This window comes from Neovison vison, chromosome 13, assembly GCF_020171115.1.
Source record: "Neovison vison isolate M4711 chromosome 13, ASM_NN_V1, whole genome shotgun sequence".
In the NCBI taxonomy this organism is placed as follows: domain Eukaryota; kingdom Metazoa; phylum Chordata; class Mammalia; order Carnivora; family Mustelidae; genus Neogale; species Neogale vison.
In genome coordinates this window covers 30487580-30508266 of record NC_058103.1, presented here as the reverse complement: position 1 = coordinate 30508266, position 20687 = coordinate 30487580, and the positions used below count along the sequence as shown (strand labels likewise).

Here is a 20687-nt window from a genome sequence, read left to right as displayed (position 1 = left end):
GAGAAAGGTACCAGTATCATTAGTTTTAACAGTGGCAAAAACTGAGATGTAGCGGATTACACTGATTCACCAAACACCATGCTCAGTCTTGGAATTGAAAGAGCTAGGACCAAAATCCTGGCCATCTGATTCCAAATTCCTTGCTCTTCCCCACTCTTTTACCTGCCTCTCTGTTAGCATTTAGTGAGTAGTCTCCTTGGTCACATGTTCTCTTGGTAGGGCCCTTTGCAGACATTATTTCATTTATTCCTCACAGTCGCTCTATGAGATGGCTATCCCAACTTACAGATGAAGAAAGTGGGGCTTAGAAACTTTCAGTAGTTTGTCCTAGATCACCCTGCCAGTAAGTGTAAGAACCATTATTTGAACCCAGGTCTTTACCACCCTTCAGCTTGTATTCTTTCCACTCTACTGTGCTGCCTTTCCATCTGCTGTCATTTTAAACCTATTTTTAATCTCTTACTAGCTGTTTTAGTGTATTTTTGCCTTTTTTTTAGGTTATTCTATATTTGTTGTTAAGGGTGATCTGCCAGATTGTGAAGCTGACCAACTTCTACAGATGATCAGGGTCCAACAGATGCAGAGACCAAAACTCATCGGAGAAGAATTAGCACAACTGAAAGAACAGAGGTAAAAGTAGGCCTGCAGTATGGAGTATATGATAGTATTCATCACAAGAATTACACTTTCTTTCTTTTTCTTTAAAGATTTTGTTTTTTTAAGTAATCTTTATATCCAGTATGAGGCTTGTATTCACAAGGCCGAGATCAAAAGCTGCATGCTCTACTGACTAAGTCAGCCAGGGGCCCCAAGAATTACATTTTCATGCTTACTTTGGGTGTGTGGTCCTTTTATTGTTGGTGATTTTTTTCTTTTTAGACTTGTTATATTTTTAGTGAAGTTTTTTGGTTCAAACTTGAATCGATTCTTTGAATTACTTAGTTAGCTTAGATCCAAATCACAGCATGATCTTTTTATTTAAAAAAAAAAATTATTTATTTGACACAGAGAGAGAGATCACAAGCAGGCCGAAAGGCAGGCAGAGAGAGAGAGAAAGGGAAGCAGGCCCCCCGCTGAGCAGAGAGCCCGATGCAGGGCTCTATCCCAGGACCCTGAGACCATGACCTGAGCCGAAGGCAGAGGCTTAACACACTGAGCCACCCAGGTGCCCCAGCATGATCTTTATATTATGAGATGCTCTGACAGAAAACGTGTAATTCTTGACTTACATAGACTCTTTGGGGGCAACTGGCTGGCTCAGTCAGTGGATCATGTAACTCTCGATCTCGGCATTGTGAGTTCAAACCCCACATTGGATGTAGAGATTACTTAAAAAAACCAAAGGTAAGTGCGAGCCCCATGTTGTGTGTAGAGATTACTTAAAATAAAATCTTAAAAAAATTATTTTAAAAAATTTTTCATTTATAAGTGTCTCTATTGTTCATCCAAAACAGAAGACTGATCTGTAGTTACTCTCTGTTTTTGTTCTTCAGAGTCCAGAAAACAGATCTGGAACGAGTCTTAGAAGCAAATGACGGGTCGGCCACGTTAGACGAAGATGAGGAAGATTTGCAGAGGGCTTTGGCACTAAGTCGCCAAGAAATTGACATGGAAGATGAAGAAGCAGATCTCCGCAGGGCTATTCAGCTCAGTATGCAAGGTTGCGATGTTTGGATGTGTACTTCATTTGTTGTTGAAGGGCTGATTCAGATCATTCTTTGTTCCCCTGGTAGTAAACGTACTGTTGGTAAAAGTTCTTTGACAAAAAAAAAAAAAAGTTCTTTGACAATTACTGCAAGAGCAGTAACTATGTGCATACAGTCAGCTATTCTTTTAGCTTTCTTATAATATAAATAACTTCTTACAACCTAAATTATATTAGGACTAGTTATGTTTTTATGCTGGTTTTTCCATTTGGTTATAACAAATGGAAGCACAACAATAAATGGAGCTTATTTAGCACAACTAGCACAACAATAAATGAAGTTTAATCTCTTTGGGCAAAAAGCAGGGAGGCCCTTCCTAGACCAGCTATTCTGTAAATGTATGCTGTTGGATACAAAGGAAGGCCTGGGCAGAAAATATTTAAAAAGTCTAATTTAGGGGCTGTGCAACTTAACAACTTAAGCCCACTTGGATGGGTCCACCTTGACAGTGACATAAGGAGAATGAAGATGTATCCCCCAGGGAGTCCAGGCAGAGGGAATTGTCTGGGATATAGTTCAGAGAAGCTTCCTGAAAGGTGTGCGTGGTTTTTTTTGGCTGTTTTGTTTTCATCCAATTAATGTGAATTTGCCTTCTGCGTAATGAGATTACTCAGTGGAATTTCTTAAATATCTAAACAAAATTGAAGTTATGTTACTATGAAGATTATCCTTTCTATCCTGAATTCTCCTGCCTCCTGGCACATCTTGGAGTGCTTCATATGTGTGCAATCCCATTTTTGATTAGCAGAGCCCTGCTCAATTAGCCCAACAATGAACAGACAGCAGCTTTTATAATTTTAGATATTTTGGGGACCTCCACTTTTCTTCCTGCTTTATTTTACCATCTGAGCAGGATCTCTGCTTGGTGCAGTTATTAAGTGAGAACAGGGACACACACACTTCCTTGACTTGGTATACATAGCGTGCGAGTATTTTAGGTCAGAGGAATACAGAGAATGGGTTTCTAGTCAACCACTTCAAGTTGTTTCTAGTTGAAAGGGCCCATTCGTTTCTGGTAAGTTAAAGAGGGCACACACATGTGATGTTAATGCCTCTTCCTTCCAGGTTGGCTGTTGGACTTACATCCTCACATCCGCTATGTCACAGATGGGTGTGGACATGGATTATATTTGAACTGCCTTATTCAGATTTGTCCTTGAAAGTTTCAGAGCCTTTCTTATATTTATAGAATAGTAGCACAATATTTTTAAGAGGAAAACTTTTTAAAAACTTGCTCAAATAAGTATAAACATAGGGTTGCTTAAATTGGTAAATAAAGGGGCGCCTGGGTGGCTCATTTGTTTAACTGACTGCTTTTGGCTCAGGTCGTGATCCTGGAGTCCTGGGATCGAGTCCCACATCAGCTCCCTGCTCAGCAGGGAGTCTGCTTTTCCCTCTCACCCTCCCCCTTCTTATGCTCTCTTTCTCTCTCTCTCTTTCTCAAATAAATAAATAGAATCTTTTAAAAAAAATTCTTAGTTTTTAATCTTTTAAAAAAATTAGTTTTTTATTCTCTTTTCTTTTGTTTTCAGGTAGTTCCAGAAGCATATCTCAAGATACTGCACACACCTCAGATACACATCTGACTTCAGAAGAGCTCCGGAAGAGAAGAGAAGCCTACTTTGAAAAGTAAAGTAGTTGGTACAATATTAAAATTGCATATTTAATGTGTGCTTTGTCTGTTGTGTCTACAGTTTATACGTGTAGAGCTTTGGTTTAAAGTATTTTATTTAGGATTCTCACCTTTCAAAAGATTGGTTACACCCTGAACCCTGTGAACATCTGAGTGTATTTTTTTTTTAATTTATGATGAATGAACTGAAATGATAAGTAGTTTTAGGGAAAACCTTTGCCTTGATACCAATTAAGTTTATATGAAATAAGGTGAAGGAAACCCATTTGAATTTCAGTCATCAAAAGAAAATGGACCAAAGCAAGAACAATGCCTGGTGATCCTCTGGATATGCTTCTTGGTTATCTGACCAACCCTGCAAAGTTCTTCTGTCACTTAGCAGGAAAAAGAGCATTGCAGTCAGGAAACACACTCCCATCTCAGATAGAGGTGGTGGTTCATTGTTCTGATGCTCACTTGAGGGGTTATTGCAGGCCTATTGGCAGAGGGACATGGGGGCAAACCGTAAATTTGAATCATCAGCTCCCAAAACCCAACTGCTTAAGTGCTCTCAAATTAGAAAATAAAAATGTCATCCTTCCCAGTAATTACCATGCACAAGTTGTCTTCCCTTTTTCTTCTTTTAAGGATAAAACTTTATTTTTAAAGGTTACATAGTAAAGTAAAGGCTACACAGATAGGTAGATACTCAGATCCTCTGATCCCAGACCAGAAACCAGAAGGCCAGTGGCTGAATCTGGCCTGTTCACTGTATTTCATCAATTCTGAGATGTACGTATTTTCACATTTCAACATAAGCATCTCACAGTCATAATTGGCAGTATTAGAGGAATCTAAAATATTGGCACATTTTACATTTTGATGGTGTAATGAAGATAATATTTACCTTGTTTTCTGTTTGTTTTTTTTTTTTTAAGTCACAGCTCAGAAGTATATGAAGGAAAGTTCTGATCAGCTGACAGCCTCTTAATGTGAGATATTTCTAGTCTTTATTCAGTGATAGATGAATGGATTTAATTATATAAAATTTCAAAATAGTGTTTATTAGTGCTTCACTTCCCTTCAAATTTTTAATTCTCTTACTTTTTAATTTTGATAAACTTCAGATATCTATAAAAGTAGAGAAACCAGCATAATGAACCCCTGTTTACTTAACGTTGCCCAGCTTTAACCAATGTCAGCATATGGCCAGTGTAGTTTTCTGTGCCCCCATCTCCCCTGCTTTCCCCTCTCCTACCACCAAGCTGGGATTATTTTGTGACATCTAAATTATTTTATCCTTTCATCCATTTTTTTGGAATATAGTGAAATGTTATTGTCACACTATAATATTAATAATTACCACATGATAATTGTTAGTAATTCTACAGTATCATCAAACGTCTAGTTAGTGTTAAAAATAAGGGGTGCCTGTCTGGCTTAGTCAGTGAAGCAGGTAACTCTTGACCTTGGAGTTAAGTTTGAGCCCCACATTGGATATGCATATTATTTATAAAACCTTTTTTTAGTTTTTTTAAGATTTTAGTTATTTATTTGACAGAGAGATCACAAGTAGGCAGAGAGGCAGGCAGAAAGGGAGACGAGGAAAGCAGGCTCCCTGCTGAGCAGAGAGCCCCATGTGGGGCTTGATCCCAGGACCCCGAGATCATGACCTGAGCTGAAAGCAGAGGCTTTAACCCACAGAGCCACCCATGTGCCCCTATTTATAAAATCTTAAAAACAAAAACAAAAACAAAAATTGTTTCATTAGATAAAAACCAATATCCTACAAAATTTAAGACATATCAAAATTAGGGCGCCTGGGTGGCTCAGTGGGTTAAGCCGCTGCCTTCGGCTCAGGTCATGATCTCAGGGTCCTGGGATCAAGTCCCGCATCGGGCTCTCTGCTCAGCAGGGAGCCTGCTTCCTCCTCTCTCTCTCTCTCTCTCTCTGCCTGCCTCTCTGCCTACTTGTGATCTCTCTCTGTCAAATAAATAAATAAAAATCTTTTTAAAAAATATTAAAAAAAAAAGACATATCAAAATTAAAGGAAAACAATCCTAGCCTTTAAAAATTAATGTTAGTATTTTGACATATTCTCTTCCAGTCACATACATGTATATTGTATGTTAGTTACATTCATTTTCCCATCATAGTAAATAGTCTTTATAATATGCTGTGTGGTATTTCATAAAATGAATGTATATATCATAGTTTATATGTAAACCTTTGACTTTTACTATTATAATTAATAGTGCAATGAATAATGTTTGTACTTACCCTGTGGCTCAAACCTCTCATCATTTCTTCCAGTTATTCTGAGATTTTTGGGTCAAAGGACAGAAACATTTTCTTAAGATCTTGGTACAGATTTCTAAACTGCTTTTCAGAATGTTCCCAAATGATACTTCTACCATGCTTATTTCACATTCCATTTTTTTGCCAGATTAAATTGGTCCAAACAGATATACTTTTTTTTTTAAAGATTTTATTTATTTATTTGGCAGAGATCACAGGTAGGCAGAGAGGCAGGCAGAAAGGGGGAAGCAGGCTCCCTGCTGAGCAGAGAGCCCAATGCAGGGCTTGATCCCAGGACCCTGAGACCATGACCTGAGCTGAAGGCAGAGGCTTAACCCACTGAGCCACCCAGGTGCCCCAAACAGATATACTTTATAGCAAAACTATGAAATTCACAAGTAGACCTAAGAAAAAGAAGATTTTTTATACTTTAAAAAACAAATCCCTTTTTTATTTTTTTAAAAAAATTTTCTTTTAGTTTTTTTGTTTTGTTTTTTGTGGCAGTTGGGTGGGTTGAAAATGTGGAACTTGAATACATTTCATCTTTATCGTGGAGAGGATTTAAAATGTTTGAGAGTCAGTGCAGCTCCTTCCAGGTTGGAGGTTAGTTGACTGGGTAGGAAGATGTGCAGTGATGGTTTCCAGCTTCAGTTTCATCATCTGCCTCCTGGTCTGACCTTGAAAATACTGCTGGGAACTTAAGGAGAACTAGAGAATGTTTTACAGTCACATTTTGCTGAAAAGAGTTAAGAGCTGACTTCTTGATGTTTCTTTTCAGCATTGTCTAGCATTCAGAATCTTGTAAGACTCATTAGTAAAGGAGTTGAGAAACAATATTAGTCTCTAATATTAAGCCTTTCACTAGAATTCCTGATTACTTAGACTACAAGCTTCAGTCTTTTGGGAACTGAGCTCTAAGGTTATTGAGCTAGTAACTCTTTGTTCCTGCTGATCCTCTCTAAATGGGCCCTGGTGCTAACTTGTTATTCAAACAAATTTTGAATTCAAAATAAGGGTGGTTTTTTTTTCCATTCAGAGGGTTTATTATTCATTCAAATAGGGTTTTTTTTTCCCCTATACAGTATTTGAAGCTTCATGCCTAATGTAGTAACCACGGTATTCATGCATCAAGCATAAAAATACTGTTTAAAAACCTACTTGTTAAAAAGTCATAGTCAGTGGGGGCACTTGGATGGCTCAGTTGGCTAAGTGTCCAACTCTTTTGATTTCTGCTGAGGTCATGATCTCAGGGTTGTGAGATCCAGCGCTGCATTGGGCTTCCCACTCAGCAGGGAGTCTACTTCTCTCTCACTTTGCCCCCATATGCACATATGTGCATTCTCTCTCCCTCTCACTGAAATAAATCTTAAAAACAAACCAACAAAGTCATTGTTAATGAATATTAAGTAATATGTCCATAGCCAAGATATATTTTCCAGTAGTAATCTCTAAACCCATTACCTATTACTAAGCCCCAAGTAAAACTCTTATATATATCAGCAATGTCACTATAAAACCTACCTTAAAAACTCACAAATTGAGTGTCAAATTAGATAAAGTGTGTAAAACTATTGTGTAAAGTATTCCACAAATATCTTAGTTCCCAAGAATTTTTAATTCTTCTCCACATATAGCTCTGAAATGATACAGATTCTTTCCTCTGTTACTAAAAAAGCATTTCCCAACAAAGAGGGAATTACTGGCATTGTCTTCATGGTCATGGATTGCTATGATTCTTTTCATTGTTTAACACTTGAGCTCAGTACACAGTGGCATGGCATAACAGCATTCAGTTTAAGAAACAAGCTAGTAGAGGTTTTTTAAGCAGGAAAATACTTAGTACAGAAACTCAGCGCTTACCCAGTCTTAGGAAGAGCTGGAGGTACAGTCTTTAGGCCAGGCTTCCAGAATTCCAAAGACCAGCTTGTTTGAAGAACTGTGTCCACTGTCCCTGTTGTCATCATGGGGAATTGGGATATATGGAGTTGAAGAACACACTGCTATGGCTGTCATCCTAAGATCAGGAAGCTGCCACCACAATTGCCTAGACATAGGAACACAAAATCTGGCCCCCACTGCAGCTGGCATGAAGCAGAATCCTGGCACGGCAGCTCCCTGACTTGACTTGCCAGCAAAGAACAGCCAAAGCAGCAGGAGGATGGTTGTGTCTCATTTCTGCGAGTGCTTAATTGATAACCAGAATCCTAGCTGTACAGAGACCTAAGATGATGTTTTTAGCTTTCTAGCCTCTGATTCCTAGGGCACATTCAAAGCCACAGTGAAAATGGTGCCGCTTTGCTGTTCAAACATGTTGCATATTACTGTGTCATCAAATATCAAAAGTGTCAAAATTGTTTCAAGGTTGGCAACTCATTTACTTCTCACTTTTCATAAATTTAAAGTAGAATAAAGGTTATCCCTCTTAAGGTCACTGCCTCACCTACCACACTCCTGTGTTCTGACATACTGTCTTGATTGAAGGGGGAAAGGGCATGGAGAGAGAGCTGATGGGCCAGGATTTTCCTCCCGCCTCACAAGCCTGTCTCGTGCACATCCCAGACTCAGGGTATGCTGGAGGGAGCATCCTGCCATCTTGGGCATCGTTAGTCCCGCATGCCTGAGAATAAACTGAGACAAATGTCGGTATACATGGGTTTTCTTTGTTACTCATATTTAAAACAGAAGATTGATAAATTGAAAATACTGGTTCCTTTAAAAATCCCTCTAAATATTTATTTTTAAAGCTATGGCTTCTCAGAGTATCAGCTTTTTGTAAGGTTCATCTAATTTTCAACATATATGTCTGCATATGATGTGAAATAATTTGAAATTTATGTAAAAGCAGAAATAGTTAACAGAATTCCTTTATACCTTTTGCCCAAATTCCCCAATTGTTGACATTTCTGAGGGGTTTAAACATAACTTGCAGACATGATCTCCCATTACATCTCAGTACTTCAGTATGTATTTTTTTATATACAAGGACACTGTCCTACATATTTATTTATTTTTTAAAGATTTTATTTATTTACTTGACTGACAGAGATCAGAAGTAGGCAGAGAGGCAGGCAGAGAGAGAGGAGGAAGCAGCCCCCTGCACCCACCCCCCAACACCCCCCCGCCAAGCAGAGAGCCCGATGTGGGGCTCGATCCCAGGACCCTGGGACCATGACCTGAGCCAAAGGCAGAGGCTTTAACCCACTGAGTTACCCAGGCACCCCTGTCCTACACATTTAGATCATTACCATCGTGTTAAAAGTTTTAAAATGTGGATTTTTCTGACATTGTTTTTCTGTCTGAAGAAATACAGGGAAAATTTATTTTAACGCAATAAATGGTACTGAAACTTGATCATGCATCTTAAAGTTACATTCTTTCATTGATCAAGTATTTGGTGAATGCCTGCTAATGTGACAGGCACAATTTTAGGCACTTGGGAAACAAGATAAAGTTTGTGCTCTTGTTAGCTGATGCTCGAAAGAGGGAGACACAGAGTATCAGATGGTGATAAGTTGATGCCAGAAATGGAAAGGGAGCAGCGATGAGCTAATGAGAGTACTTTGAGACTGCTGCCGGTGGCTGGTCAGGAAAGGTCTCTCGGAGGACATGCTGAACCTCGGAGCTGGAGGACAAGGAGGAGCTGGCCATGGAAAGATCATGTTAACTTGCGTGGTAGTTGGGATGCTTTATATTCTCAAAGGTGCTTATTTTTAGTGACTTCAACAATATTAAGGATCTGTAAACCAACATGTTTGCATAAGAATAGCTACCAGCAAATGCTTATGTTGATGTGTTATTTTGTGGTGAAAATCTTTACCTGTTAATTTGATAATTCAGATTTTGTATCTAGGGTTCCTAGGATCGGCACTGTGATACTTTCAAGTAACATAAATCGGACTGATTGCTTTGGCATTCTTTTGTGGAGTTCGTGACAATGACTCTTGTTTTGTGGAACTTTATATTTTCCATGTGAATACTTTTTCTCATGGCATATTTATTCTTAAGGTTTGTTTTTTTAATGTACATTCACTTTTGACTGTTTCAGGCAGCAGCAGCAGCAGCAGCAGCAGGGTCCTCCGGGACAGCTTTCACAGCCGTGTGAGAGACCGACCACAAGTTCAGGAGCACCGGGCAGTGATCCAGGTATGCATCTCTGCCCATGCTCTGGCACAGGCTGCCTGTGATCTTGAGTTTACAGGCTTTTTTTTCTCCCCTCCTTAATATATTGAAACTCTTGTATAACTTCATAATCTACTAAATCCTTGGATTAAGAAGCAGGCAGACTAGAGTACTCAGTGAATATGTTTCTTTAGAATTACAAACAACAGGGCACCTGGGTGGCTCAGTCATTAGGTGTCTGCCTTTAGGTTGGATCATCCCAGGGTCCTGTTGGGCTCCCTGCTCAGTGGGAAGCCTGCTTCTCCCTCTCCCCCTGCTCATGTTCCCTCTCTCACTGTCTTTCTGTCAAATAAATAAATAAAATCTTAAAAAAAATTATAAGCAATACAGTGCAATTATAAGTTGCACTTATAAAAACAATGTAATTATAAAAACGATGCAACTATAAATTGCAATACTTGCAATTTAGAGTAATTAATAATTCTCCAAAAGTTTCTCAGATATAATGGATACTAGTAGTTGGAAGATGAATACATTTTACCCCCTGGAAAACTAAAATGCCCAAGTGTAGTCTAGAATTATTTATCAGGTCTTGGTTTAATAGGTCTTAAACTTTGGTCAATTATTGGTAGTACAAGTTGAGTAAGAAAACAACTGTATGTGACAAAGGCCAAGAAAATTCAGATGGGCAAAGATTTGAACAGATCCTTCACCAAACATTTGGTTGACAAAGAAGCCCATGAAAATATGGTCACTATTAATAATCATTAAGGAAATGTAAGTTAAAATACAAAGAGATACCATTACACACCTTATTATAAGAATGGTTTAATAAAAAAATAAAATTGAGAGTACCAAATGCTGGCTAGGATCAGAGCAACTAGACACCCGTACATTGTTGATAGGAATATAAAATGGTACAGCATCTTTGGAAAATGGTTTAGTATTTTCTTACAAATTTAAATGTACACTTAACCATATGATTCAGTAGGCCCCACTCCTAGGTATGTAACCAAGAAAAAAAAGAAAACATAAGTACCCAGAAAAACTTGCAGGTGAATGTTCACAGCAGCTTCATTTTTAATTATCAGAATCTATAAGTTACCTAACTGTGGTCCTTCAGTGGTGAGTGAATACACAAACTGTGGTACTTGCAAACAGTGGACTATTATTTCACAATAAAAAGAAATGAACTGGTGCTTTTCCCTATTCTCCTGCTATTTACAGCTAATAACCGTGGACATTTATAGCAAACGTAAGAAAATTCTGAAAGGCAGAGCGAAGACAGGCTGTATAGAAGGTTCAAGGACCAGAGGAATGACACAGTAATGTGTAGCCTGGATTTTCTTTTTGTCTCACATATTCTGGACTTGGTGCTGAAGAAGCCACAGTAAGGATGAAGTAATAAAGCCTGTTCTATATGGTCAAAAGGGACTACTTAGCAAGTAAAAACTTTGAGATAATAAATACTCTATTCCAGCCAAACAGGATTAGGTAAATAAACTGGCCTTAATGTCACCCCACGCCATCGACACAGACCAAGTAGGAGGATAGACTGGTATCCCAGTTGCCAGGAACGAGGTGTACCTCCTGCTTCCCCTGGCCAGGGTGGTGTCAGAGAAAGCCATGTGGGAAGCTGGGACTTTAGGTCCCTCCAGGAGACAACGAGGGGCTCTTTCCCATGGTGTCCATGGTTGTAGGGAGCCTAGACTTCCCCCCACCAATACAATGTGGAGGCGTCCCTCTGGCTTCTTGCCTGGCTGGTTTCAAAAGAGGCCCAGTGGAGAATTGGAGTTAGTGATTTGAGGCACTAAGGAGGCCATACCCAGAATGTCGGTGAGAGGCGGTAAGGAGGCATTCCTGCCCCTTCCGGTAAAGGAGCTAGCAGTGGAGAACAGTGAGGAGCCAGAACCCCCACATGGGCACAGAAGTAATGATCTCACACATGCTCCCTGTCTTGGGCCGCAGCAGGGAAGTGCCCCTCTCCCCCACTTGGTGCTATGTCAGAAGAAGCCTCCTAAAAGAGAAGATTTAAGTAAGATAGTCTTACAAAATGCAACACCACAGATGTTTAGGATGTGATCAGAAGTGTTACCATACCAAGAACCAGGGAAAATTCAACTTGATTGAGAAAAGACAGTTCATAGATACCATTACCAAAATGACACTGGTATCAGAATAAATTCTCACAAGGATTTTTAAAGCAGCCATCATAAAAATGCTACACTAAGCAATTATGAACATGCTTAAAATAAACAAGAAACAGAAAGCTTCAAGAAAAGAAATAGAAGATGAACTAAATGGAAATTTTAGAGCTGAAAAATAATAATAGCTGAAATTTGAAAGTGCAGTGGTTGGATTCAACAGGTAAATGGAAGGACAGAGGAGAGAATCCATGAACTTGAGGACTGTTGCCCATTCTGAGCAACAGCGAGAATTAGACTGGAAAAAATTAATAAAACCTGTGGGACTATGGTAGAAGATTTAATGTGCCATGGGAATCCTAGGAGATGAGGAGGGTAGGGCTGAAAAAATTCTTGAAGACATAATGGCTGAAAATCCCCACCTTTGGCAAAAACTATAGAATGAGGGTACCTGGGTGGCTCACTAGGTTAAATGATTTTGGCTCAGGTCATGGTCTCAGGATGTAAGATCAAGCCCCATGTTGGACTCCACACTGTGCATGAAGCCTGCTTAAGATTCTCCCTCCGTCCCTCCTCCTCTCTCTGCCCCTCCCTGCCTAATAAATTAATTAATTAAAACTGCAGAATTAAGAAGCCAAGTGAAGCTCTGACAGTTAAGCGCAAAGAAATTTATGCCAGAACATCATAGTCTAACTTCTGAAAACTGAACAAAAGAGGAAAATCTTGAAACTAACTAGAAACATCTTGCCTATAGCAATTTGTATGATAGCACATTTCTCACCTGAATCACGGATATCAGTAGGAAGTGGCACAACTTTTTTTTTTTTTAAGATTTATTTATTTTACAATCTTCAAGCATGCATGAGCAGGCAGGGGCAGAGAGAATCTTCAAGAGATTCTCCACTGAGCACAGAGTCTGATCTCATGACCCTGAGATCCTGACCTGAGCCAAAATCAAGAGTCAGATGCTTAAACAACTGAGCCACCCAGGCGCCCTTCATTTTTCAAGTGTTGGAAAGGAAAAACAACCCAGGGGCACCTGGGTGGCTCAGTCGGTTAAGCATATGCCTTTGGCTCAGGTCATGATCCCGGACTTCTGGGATTGAGTCCTGAGTCAGGCTCCCTACTTGGTGAGGAGTCTGCTTCTCTCTCTCCCTCTGCCCCTCCCCCCTACCGGTAGTTTCTCTCCCTCCCTTTCTCAAATAAATAAGACCTTAAAAAAAAAGAAAAGAAAAAAAAAAAGGAACCCTAGAATTCCCAGTGAAAATGTCCCTGAGGAATGAAGAGAAAAATTAAGAGAATTTTCATTTGTAGACCCATCCTAAAATAATGGCTAAAGGAAGTTTTGTAAACAGAAATAATGGGGGCGCCTGGGTGGCTCAGTCATTAGGAGTCTGCCTTCAGCTCAGGTCATGATCCCAGGGTCCTGGGATCGAGCCCCATGTTGGGCTCCTTGCTCAGCGCCTGCTTCTCCCTCTCCAACTCTCCCTGCTTGTGTTTCCTCTCTCGCTGTATCTCTGTCAAATAAATAAATGGAATCTTTAAAAAAAAACCAGAAATAGTAAGAATTAATCTGGGAACATTAGAAAGAAAAAAAGAATAGTAGTAAGAGTAAAAATATGGGTAAGCAATAGATACTCCTCTCCTTTTGAGTTTTCTAAATTATGTTGGATTGAAGCAAGAATTAGAATATTGATTTTGTTTTTAGTGTATATGTAGAAAATATTTAAGGCAATTACATTATAAATGGTAGAGTAAAGGGAGGTGAAATTTCTATGTTTTTCAATTGTTACAGTCATTCTGGAAAATAGTTTTTAATTTCTTTAAAAACTGAACTTGTACCTACCACACAACCCAGCAGTTACACGCCTGGACATTTATCTCAGAGAAATGAACACTTAACCTGTTCATGCAAAAACCTGTACACAAATGTTCATAGCAGTTTTATTTCTCATAATCAAAATCTGGAGACAACCAAAATGTTCTACAGAAAGGCAGAGAAGTTTAAACAAGTGGTAGTATATCTATGAAATACTACTCAGGACTAAAAAGAAACCAGCTCTTGATACATGAGCAGTTTGGTTGTGCCTCAAGGGCACTATGCTAAGTGCAGGAAAGATTTGTTACAGTGTGGTTATATTTGTGTAACATTATAAAAATGACAGATTTGGGGGCACCTGGGTGGTTCAGTCGGTTAAGCATCCGCCTTTGGCTCAGGTCATGATCCCAGGGTCCTGGGATTGAGTCATGCGTAGGGTTCCCTGCTCAGCCAGGGAGTCTGCTTATCCCTCTGCCTCTCCCCCTACTTGTGTTCTCTCTCTCTCTGTCAAATAAATTAATAAAATCTTCAAAAAAATAAATAAAAACGACAAATTTGTAGAGATGGAGAACAAATTAGTGGTTGCCTGCAATTAGGGAAGTTGTGGGCAGAGAAGTGGGTGTGAATCAAGGGACAGCAGGAAAGAAATCTTTGTGGTAGTTGAACAGTTCTCCGTCCTGGTTGTGGTGCTGGTGGTTACACAAATCTACACATGTGACGAAATAGCATAGAACTGCACACAACTTTGTACCAATGTCAATATCGAAGTTTGGGGGGGCTGTAGTTCCTTAGGATTTAAATATTGGGTGAAATTGAGCCAAAATGTACACAGGAACCCTTTGAACTATCTTTGCAACTTGCTGTAAATAAATTGTTTAAAAACAAGATTTAGGTAACAAATTATGTATATGTATGTACACACACACACACACACACAAACTAAGTTTAATTTTTCATTTATCATAATGTACTTGTTTTGAAATATAGAATAAATGTATTACAGGGATTGACCACAAAGGGGCAGCATGTGCAAATTTGGGAGAGCAGTGGGCAGGTCCAGATCTGGTGGTGATGGTAGTTATATGGCTCTATCCATTTGTCAAAACTTTTATAAAACTGTAAGAGTGCATGTTACTTTATTTAAGTATTAGAAATTTTAAAAGGAAGCTATAGTAGTCAAATGTATTTTCTCTTTCTTTTTTTTTTTTTTTTTAATTTTATTTTTATTTATTTGACAGAGAGAAATCACAAGTAGGCAGAGAGGCAGGCAGAGAGAGAGAGAGGGAAGCAGGCTCCCTGCTGAGCAGAGAGCCCGATGCGGGACTCGATCCCAGGACTCTGAGATCATGACCTGAGCCGAAGGCAGCGGCTTAACCCACTGAGCCACCCAGGTGTCAAATGTATTTTCTAAGAGCTTACCTTTTGATGACTTTGAGAATTTTCCAGAAACGTCTGAGAGAGATGCTTGTTTTCTTTCCCAACAGGAGATGCTATGAGTGAAGAAGACATGCTTCAGGCAGCCGTGACCATGTCTTTAGAAACTGTTAGAAATAATTTCAAAACAGAAGGGAAAAAATAATACCTTTTACAAATCATTTAGATACTCATATTTTCCAACATTATTATTCTGTGTGGTTAGAGCATAGAGGGTCCATTTTAGTAATGTGTCAAACAATGTTCAACAGAGGAGATAAGACTGTTAGGTGGTTTGCAACAAAAAGATGAGAAAGTGGAAAAATGCACCAGGTGTGGGACTAAATAGTGATCCTCCAAACACTAGCCAAAGAGGCATTTAGCAATTAAAGAAATTTAAAATAGTTTTCTAAATGTTCCTTTTTCTTTCTTGAGTGTGCAATATCTCACATGTCTAAAATTAGGGCATTTTTCTTGGATCTTTTTGCAGACCAACTAATTAGCTCTTGCCACACAGAGAGCTATTTTTCCATACCTGTTCTTCTCATCCTTTCTGTTCAGGTCATTTGACTCACTTTCCATCATCTCATAGTTGCTTTTCTTTCTCATTAACCAAGTTAACCTTTTAGGACAGTGTCTCTTTTCTGTGTTGATAGTAGTAACAGTTCCAGAAAGATCCGCTGCTTTCCCTCAAATTATGTAGCGTGCCCTTGGATGTTTCCTCATGTTATTTCTCTAATCACAGTTTCTTTGCTACTTGGTTTTCCTTACTTTTCTACAGCTCTTTTGAAAGATGGTAATCTTTCTGGAGGTTTTGCTTTTTAAGCCCTCTAAGATGGGATCATTAGTTCATAATTCTGGTGCATTCCAAAACGCTGAAATCAACAAGTATTTGAGAATAAATGAGAATTTTTTTTAATGTGTGAGCACATCCTTTTCTAGATGTTTTATGAATGTCTTCTCAATTATGTTAGACTGTCACAGCTCTGCTGTGACTTTTTCTCCTGCACCTTGATATTTCCTTTTCTCCAATTGAGAAAAATAGGAGAAGCACAGTATGTAAGCAAGTTTCCTTCTGTGTCAGACTTCACAAATAATACCCACCATGAATGTATGGGAGACAAAGTTTGGCTTTCAGTTTAGCGGCAGCTTCATTTTATTCTCTCTTGTGACCGGAGCTCTCTTGTTTACGGTGGAGTCACGGGACATAGATGTCTGCTTCTGCTGCATACCTTGTAGTAGGTATTATTTGCTAGAGATGATGATCTGGAACATGAAATTAATCTACTAACAAAAGTACATTTACATTTATACTGTGATTTGACACTCACATCATGTTTAAATAGCTTAAGAATTACAGAAGTCACACAGTACTTAATGGGTCTGTAAATAAGAAAGCCTTTAGTTTTGATAAACATTCTTTAATTGCGATGCCCAGAAAGTTTCTTGCTGTGTCAGTACAGTGGTATGATTTTGGTGAAAATTAACTATGTCTCTCTGAAATAGACATTTCGGATCCTGTCACTTACTCCCCATCCCTCATTCTCCACCCCCTTTGAAGCCCTTTGAAATGTTGAATTATTCATAAGCTAAAAGTTAGGAAATTTCAGCTAACAACATAGAAAATTAAAGTATGATATGTTGCCATAACTTGTGTATGGCTACACATTTTATCAGGGAAATTTTTTTGACCTAGGATTTATTGCTGAGTTGAAAGGAGATGAAAAAACACCTTTTATGATTATGAAATAGCTTTTTTTTTTTTTGATAGAGACAAAATTTTTTTAGTCATTATTTTGTGCCAAATAACATTTTCTGAAGTTTCCCTTGCAAAAGTAGACTGTTTTACTTTAAAATCTAAAGTTTTCTTTTGAGAATTGAAAATGTTTCAGAAGAGTTATAAAATTTTAGAATTGCAAGGGACATTGGCTTTAGTACTGCTCCCTCAAGATTTATAAACCAAAATATTTTAAGAGTGAACATTTCTGTAGTAATCCCCAATATACTTGTCCTATTTTCCATGGATATTAGTTTTTACCTTATCCCATTGGAAAAATCCATTAAACTTTTCATACACGAATAAGTGACTTACCTAATATAAAAATGAGAAAAGAAATATGCATTTGAAAGTTTTAACCTTAGAGTTTATAAAGTTCTTATATTACACGCCTTTCTTAAAGCACTTAAGGACATACGGCTTGTTGACCTTCATTTAGGGATTTTTTTTTTCCTCTGCAGCAGAGTTGAGCACACATTGAATACATTTGAATGTGTTTAGTTTATTTTGAATATTGCATTTGGCAGGCAGATCCAGAATGACTAGAGAACTGCCAAATTTTTGGATTGGCTTAAACTTAATTTAGATTCCATTCCTTAATTGATTGGCCAGTATGAAAAGATGCCAATGCTCATAATTACAGTATCAGAAAACTTAGTTATACAAAGGTATAGTTCACACATCAGGAACTGTTATTTACTGTAAGCAACCTGCAAGAAAGTCAGGAACAATGAAATTCACAATAGCTGTCCTGCTCAGAACTCTATATAAAGATTTCCATTCTGTTTTACCAATTGGGAACACCTTAATGTTTAATATTTAAACTACTGGTATCATTTTTCTAATGTATAAATTGCGTTACCAGGATAAAATACGTACAGTGATTATGCTAGTGTTTAAACACATTTTGGAAACACCGCTTTCATATTTTGAGATGTCAAAAATATAATAAGTATTTATGTTTTAAAAATTCACAGTAGTTTAAAGAAATTAACAGTAGTTAACCTCTGCTCTAAAATCATCAATAAACATTTTTACAGTAATTCACATACAGATATTTCAGTAATGTTAATTGAAAAGATTGCTGCAGGTAAACTATATTTTAACTTTTAAGATCCTGATCGAATAATTTACAATTCACAGAATATTTAAGGAGGTGCTTTTTTTTTCTTTAAAACTTGATTTTTCTTAATTAAGACTTTATTCATGCCAAAGTTAATGAAAAAAGTTCAACACTGGTTGAGGGTCATTATAGGCAAAACTACCAATAGTCTGTGGTTTTTCATGTAATACTAAGTTGAATAAAGTAAATTTTATTCCTGTCAGAGCCTGAATCACATTTTTAATGTCTGCATGTTTGATACTCTTTTTAAATAGTATCATGCCAGTGCCAAGATTTACTAAATGTGTTAAAATTGACCTAGTGGGCTCACCCAAGTTTAAAGAAGATTGAGTCAGTGCTTAAGCAAAATACAGTGATAGAAATTAAAATATCTCCAGTTGAAATAAATCTCGATGTCAAGAGAACTCAATAATATTGATGCCTTCCTATTTAAAACTTCATGTGCAGCTGGAAAGCCCAACGACCACTACTCTAAAAGTATATAGTTTGTTGTATCTGGGCCCTAACAAGTACAGAGATATTATATATGTGACCTTAATTAAGAAAAAACAGATTGGATCAACTAATCCTTTCAGCAGTGTCAATAATTTTTCATATTTTCAAAAAAAAAAAACTTTCCTTTATTCCTGGTCCCTTTATGAACCAGCATCTTCTGCTAAAGAGATAAACTGGCTTGTATTTTTTTTAAGTCTTACATTAGCAAAAATGTTTTGTTCCGTTTTACTTTCATGAATGAAAAGATTATTGACACAGTTGTTTAATTCTTGAATTTTTATTTTTTTTATTTGAAGAAGATCTTTGCTTTTATTTTTGCAAAATGTTCTGGCATTTTAAGAATTAATACTAGTAACATAATTTCTAAATTTACAGTAATTGGCATGTTTAACAGTAGTGTATCAGTAAATATATTAAGATTCATAGACAAGGAATGGGAAGCAATAGTGAAATGTATGTAAAAATTCCTGACTCGTTTAGGAAGCACTTCACCTTCTTGCATAGTTCAAAGGTGAATGTCTCCAGGAATTTTTTAAAAAATTTTTTAAAAGAGAAAGATGTACATTGGAATGTGAAAAATTAATTTCTATAACACTGGACTAGAAATAACTTTGTAAAAATTATTGTTCTGTATAAACTATTTGAAATTCAAGTACAAAGAAAACACCTGAAAAGCATTGTCTTTTGGCCATGACACCAGTGCACTGTGGCGGTGCCATTTGCTCAGGACCTAACTCCGTAGCCCTCTCTGTGTGTGCCCTCCCTCCAAGTTCTGTTGCAGTTACTACACACACAGGTCTTCCTGTCTGGTCCTTAGAAAAGCCGGGCTTCCAAAGCACTGTTGAACACTGAGGATTCTATTGTTAATGTGGATGTTCGATGAGTTGTATTTTAAATATCAAAGATTATTAAATAAAGATAATGTTTGCTTTTTTTATTTCTGTTTTTATTTGTGTTGACTGGTTAATTCCTAGCCTTGCTAATTAAGCAAAGGATGGTGGGAAGACCAGCCACCTCTGCACCACCTGAGAGCTTTCCAGAAATGCCGAGCTTTAGGCCACACCTACTGACTCAGGACCTGTATTTTTAACAAGACCCCCAAGGAATCACATGCAGATTCAAGTATGAGAGGCTTGTTTTATGGGCAGTTTGTGACAAATAAAAGGGGTGGGGCACTGATAATCCATTCCAGCTCACTGCTGCCCAAGGGCCCATTATTACTGGAACCTCTCTTATTTTCTCAGAGATGCTAGGTCCAAAGTTTTACTTGAAATCTGATTTTTAAATGGTTGCTCCATTGCTTCTATAACCCTGAGGGCCAAACAAAGCACGTTGGTAACAATTTTTAGGAGTGCTGTTTTTTACTCCTCCAACTCTGGACACCAGAATCCAACTGTAGTAATTGGAACACTTGGACGGATTGAGGGTTCTAGAATCCTCAAATCATAATGAGGGTTATATATCCATTTTATTCTTTTTTTTTTTTTTAAAGATTTTATTTATTTATTTGACAGAGAGAGATCACAAGTAGGCAGAGAGGCAGGCAGAGAGAGAGAGGAGGAAGCAGGCTTCCTGCTGAGCAGAGAGCCCGATGCGGGACTCGATCCCAGGACCCTGAGATCACGACCTGAGCCGAAGGCAGCGGCTTAACCCACTGAGCCACCCAGGCGCCCCTATCCATTTTATTCTTAATTAGGGTTGGGCATAATATTGAAATATAAAATGTTCAAACTGATTACATGAATCTTAGCAAAACCTCCTAGCTTAGTGCTTAGAAGGACCGTTTCATTGAATTTGGATGCCACCAAATGGCTCTGATCTCATCAATACCTACTTGTGGGCCCCATGAATTTTAAGTTGACCCATTTCATACGTTAGTTGATATAAAAGGGAATTTGAGGGTTGTCTTTATCCCCAAGATTTGCATGTTTGGGTACTGTCTAACCATTTTGTCACCAAAGCCTCAAAAGTTCATTCTTGGGGCGCCTGGGTCGCTCAGTGGGTTGGGCCGCTGCCTTCGGCTCAGGTCATGATCTCAGGGTCCTGGGATCGAGTCCCGCGTCGGGCTTTCTGCTCAGCAGGGAGCCTGCTTCCCTCTATCTCTCTCTCTGCCTGCTTCTCCATCTACTTGTGATCTCTCTCTGTCAAATAAAGAAATAAAATTTAAAAAAAAAAAAAAGT

The 20687-nt window shown here is 38.1% G+C and overlaps 1 protein-coding gene across 7 annotated transcripts in view; it reads left to right on the top strand.

The window, feature by feature from the left end:
- ATXN3 (ataxin 3) overlaps positions 1–19443 on the top strand; it is a 36498-nt gene extending 17055 nt beyond the window's left edge. For 5 of the 7 annotated variants that reach the window (XM_044231295.1, XM_044231298.1, XM_044231299.1 and 2 more), the window contains 5 exons: positions 498–630; positions 1494–1660; positions 3239–3335; positions 9662–9759; positions 15183–19443. In XM_044231295.1, the coding sequence (XP_044087230.1) occupies positions 498–630; positions 1494–1660; positions 3239–3335; positions 9662–9759; positions 15183–15277 (590 nt within the window). In that variant the 3' untranslated portion in view covers positions 15278–19443. Of the gene's footprint in view, positions 1–497; positions 631–1493; positions 1661–3238; positions 3336–9661; positions 9760–15182 lie in introns of those variants that run through there. The other 2 variants (XM_044231300.1, XM_044231301.1) reach the window with 2 other exon arrangements.
- Positions 19444–20687: the final 1244 nt, after the last annotated feature.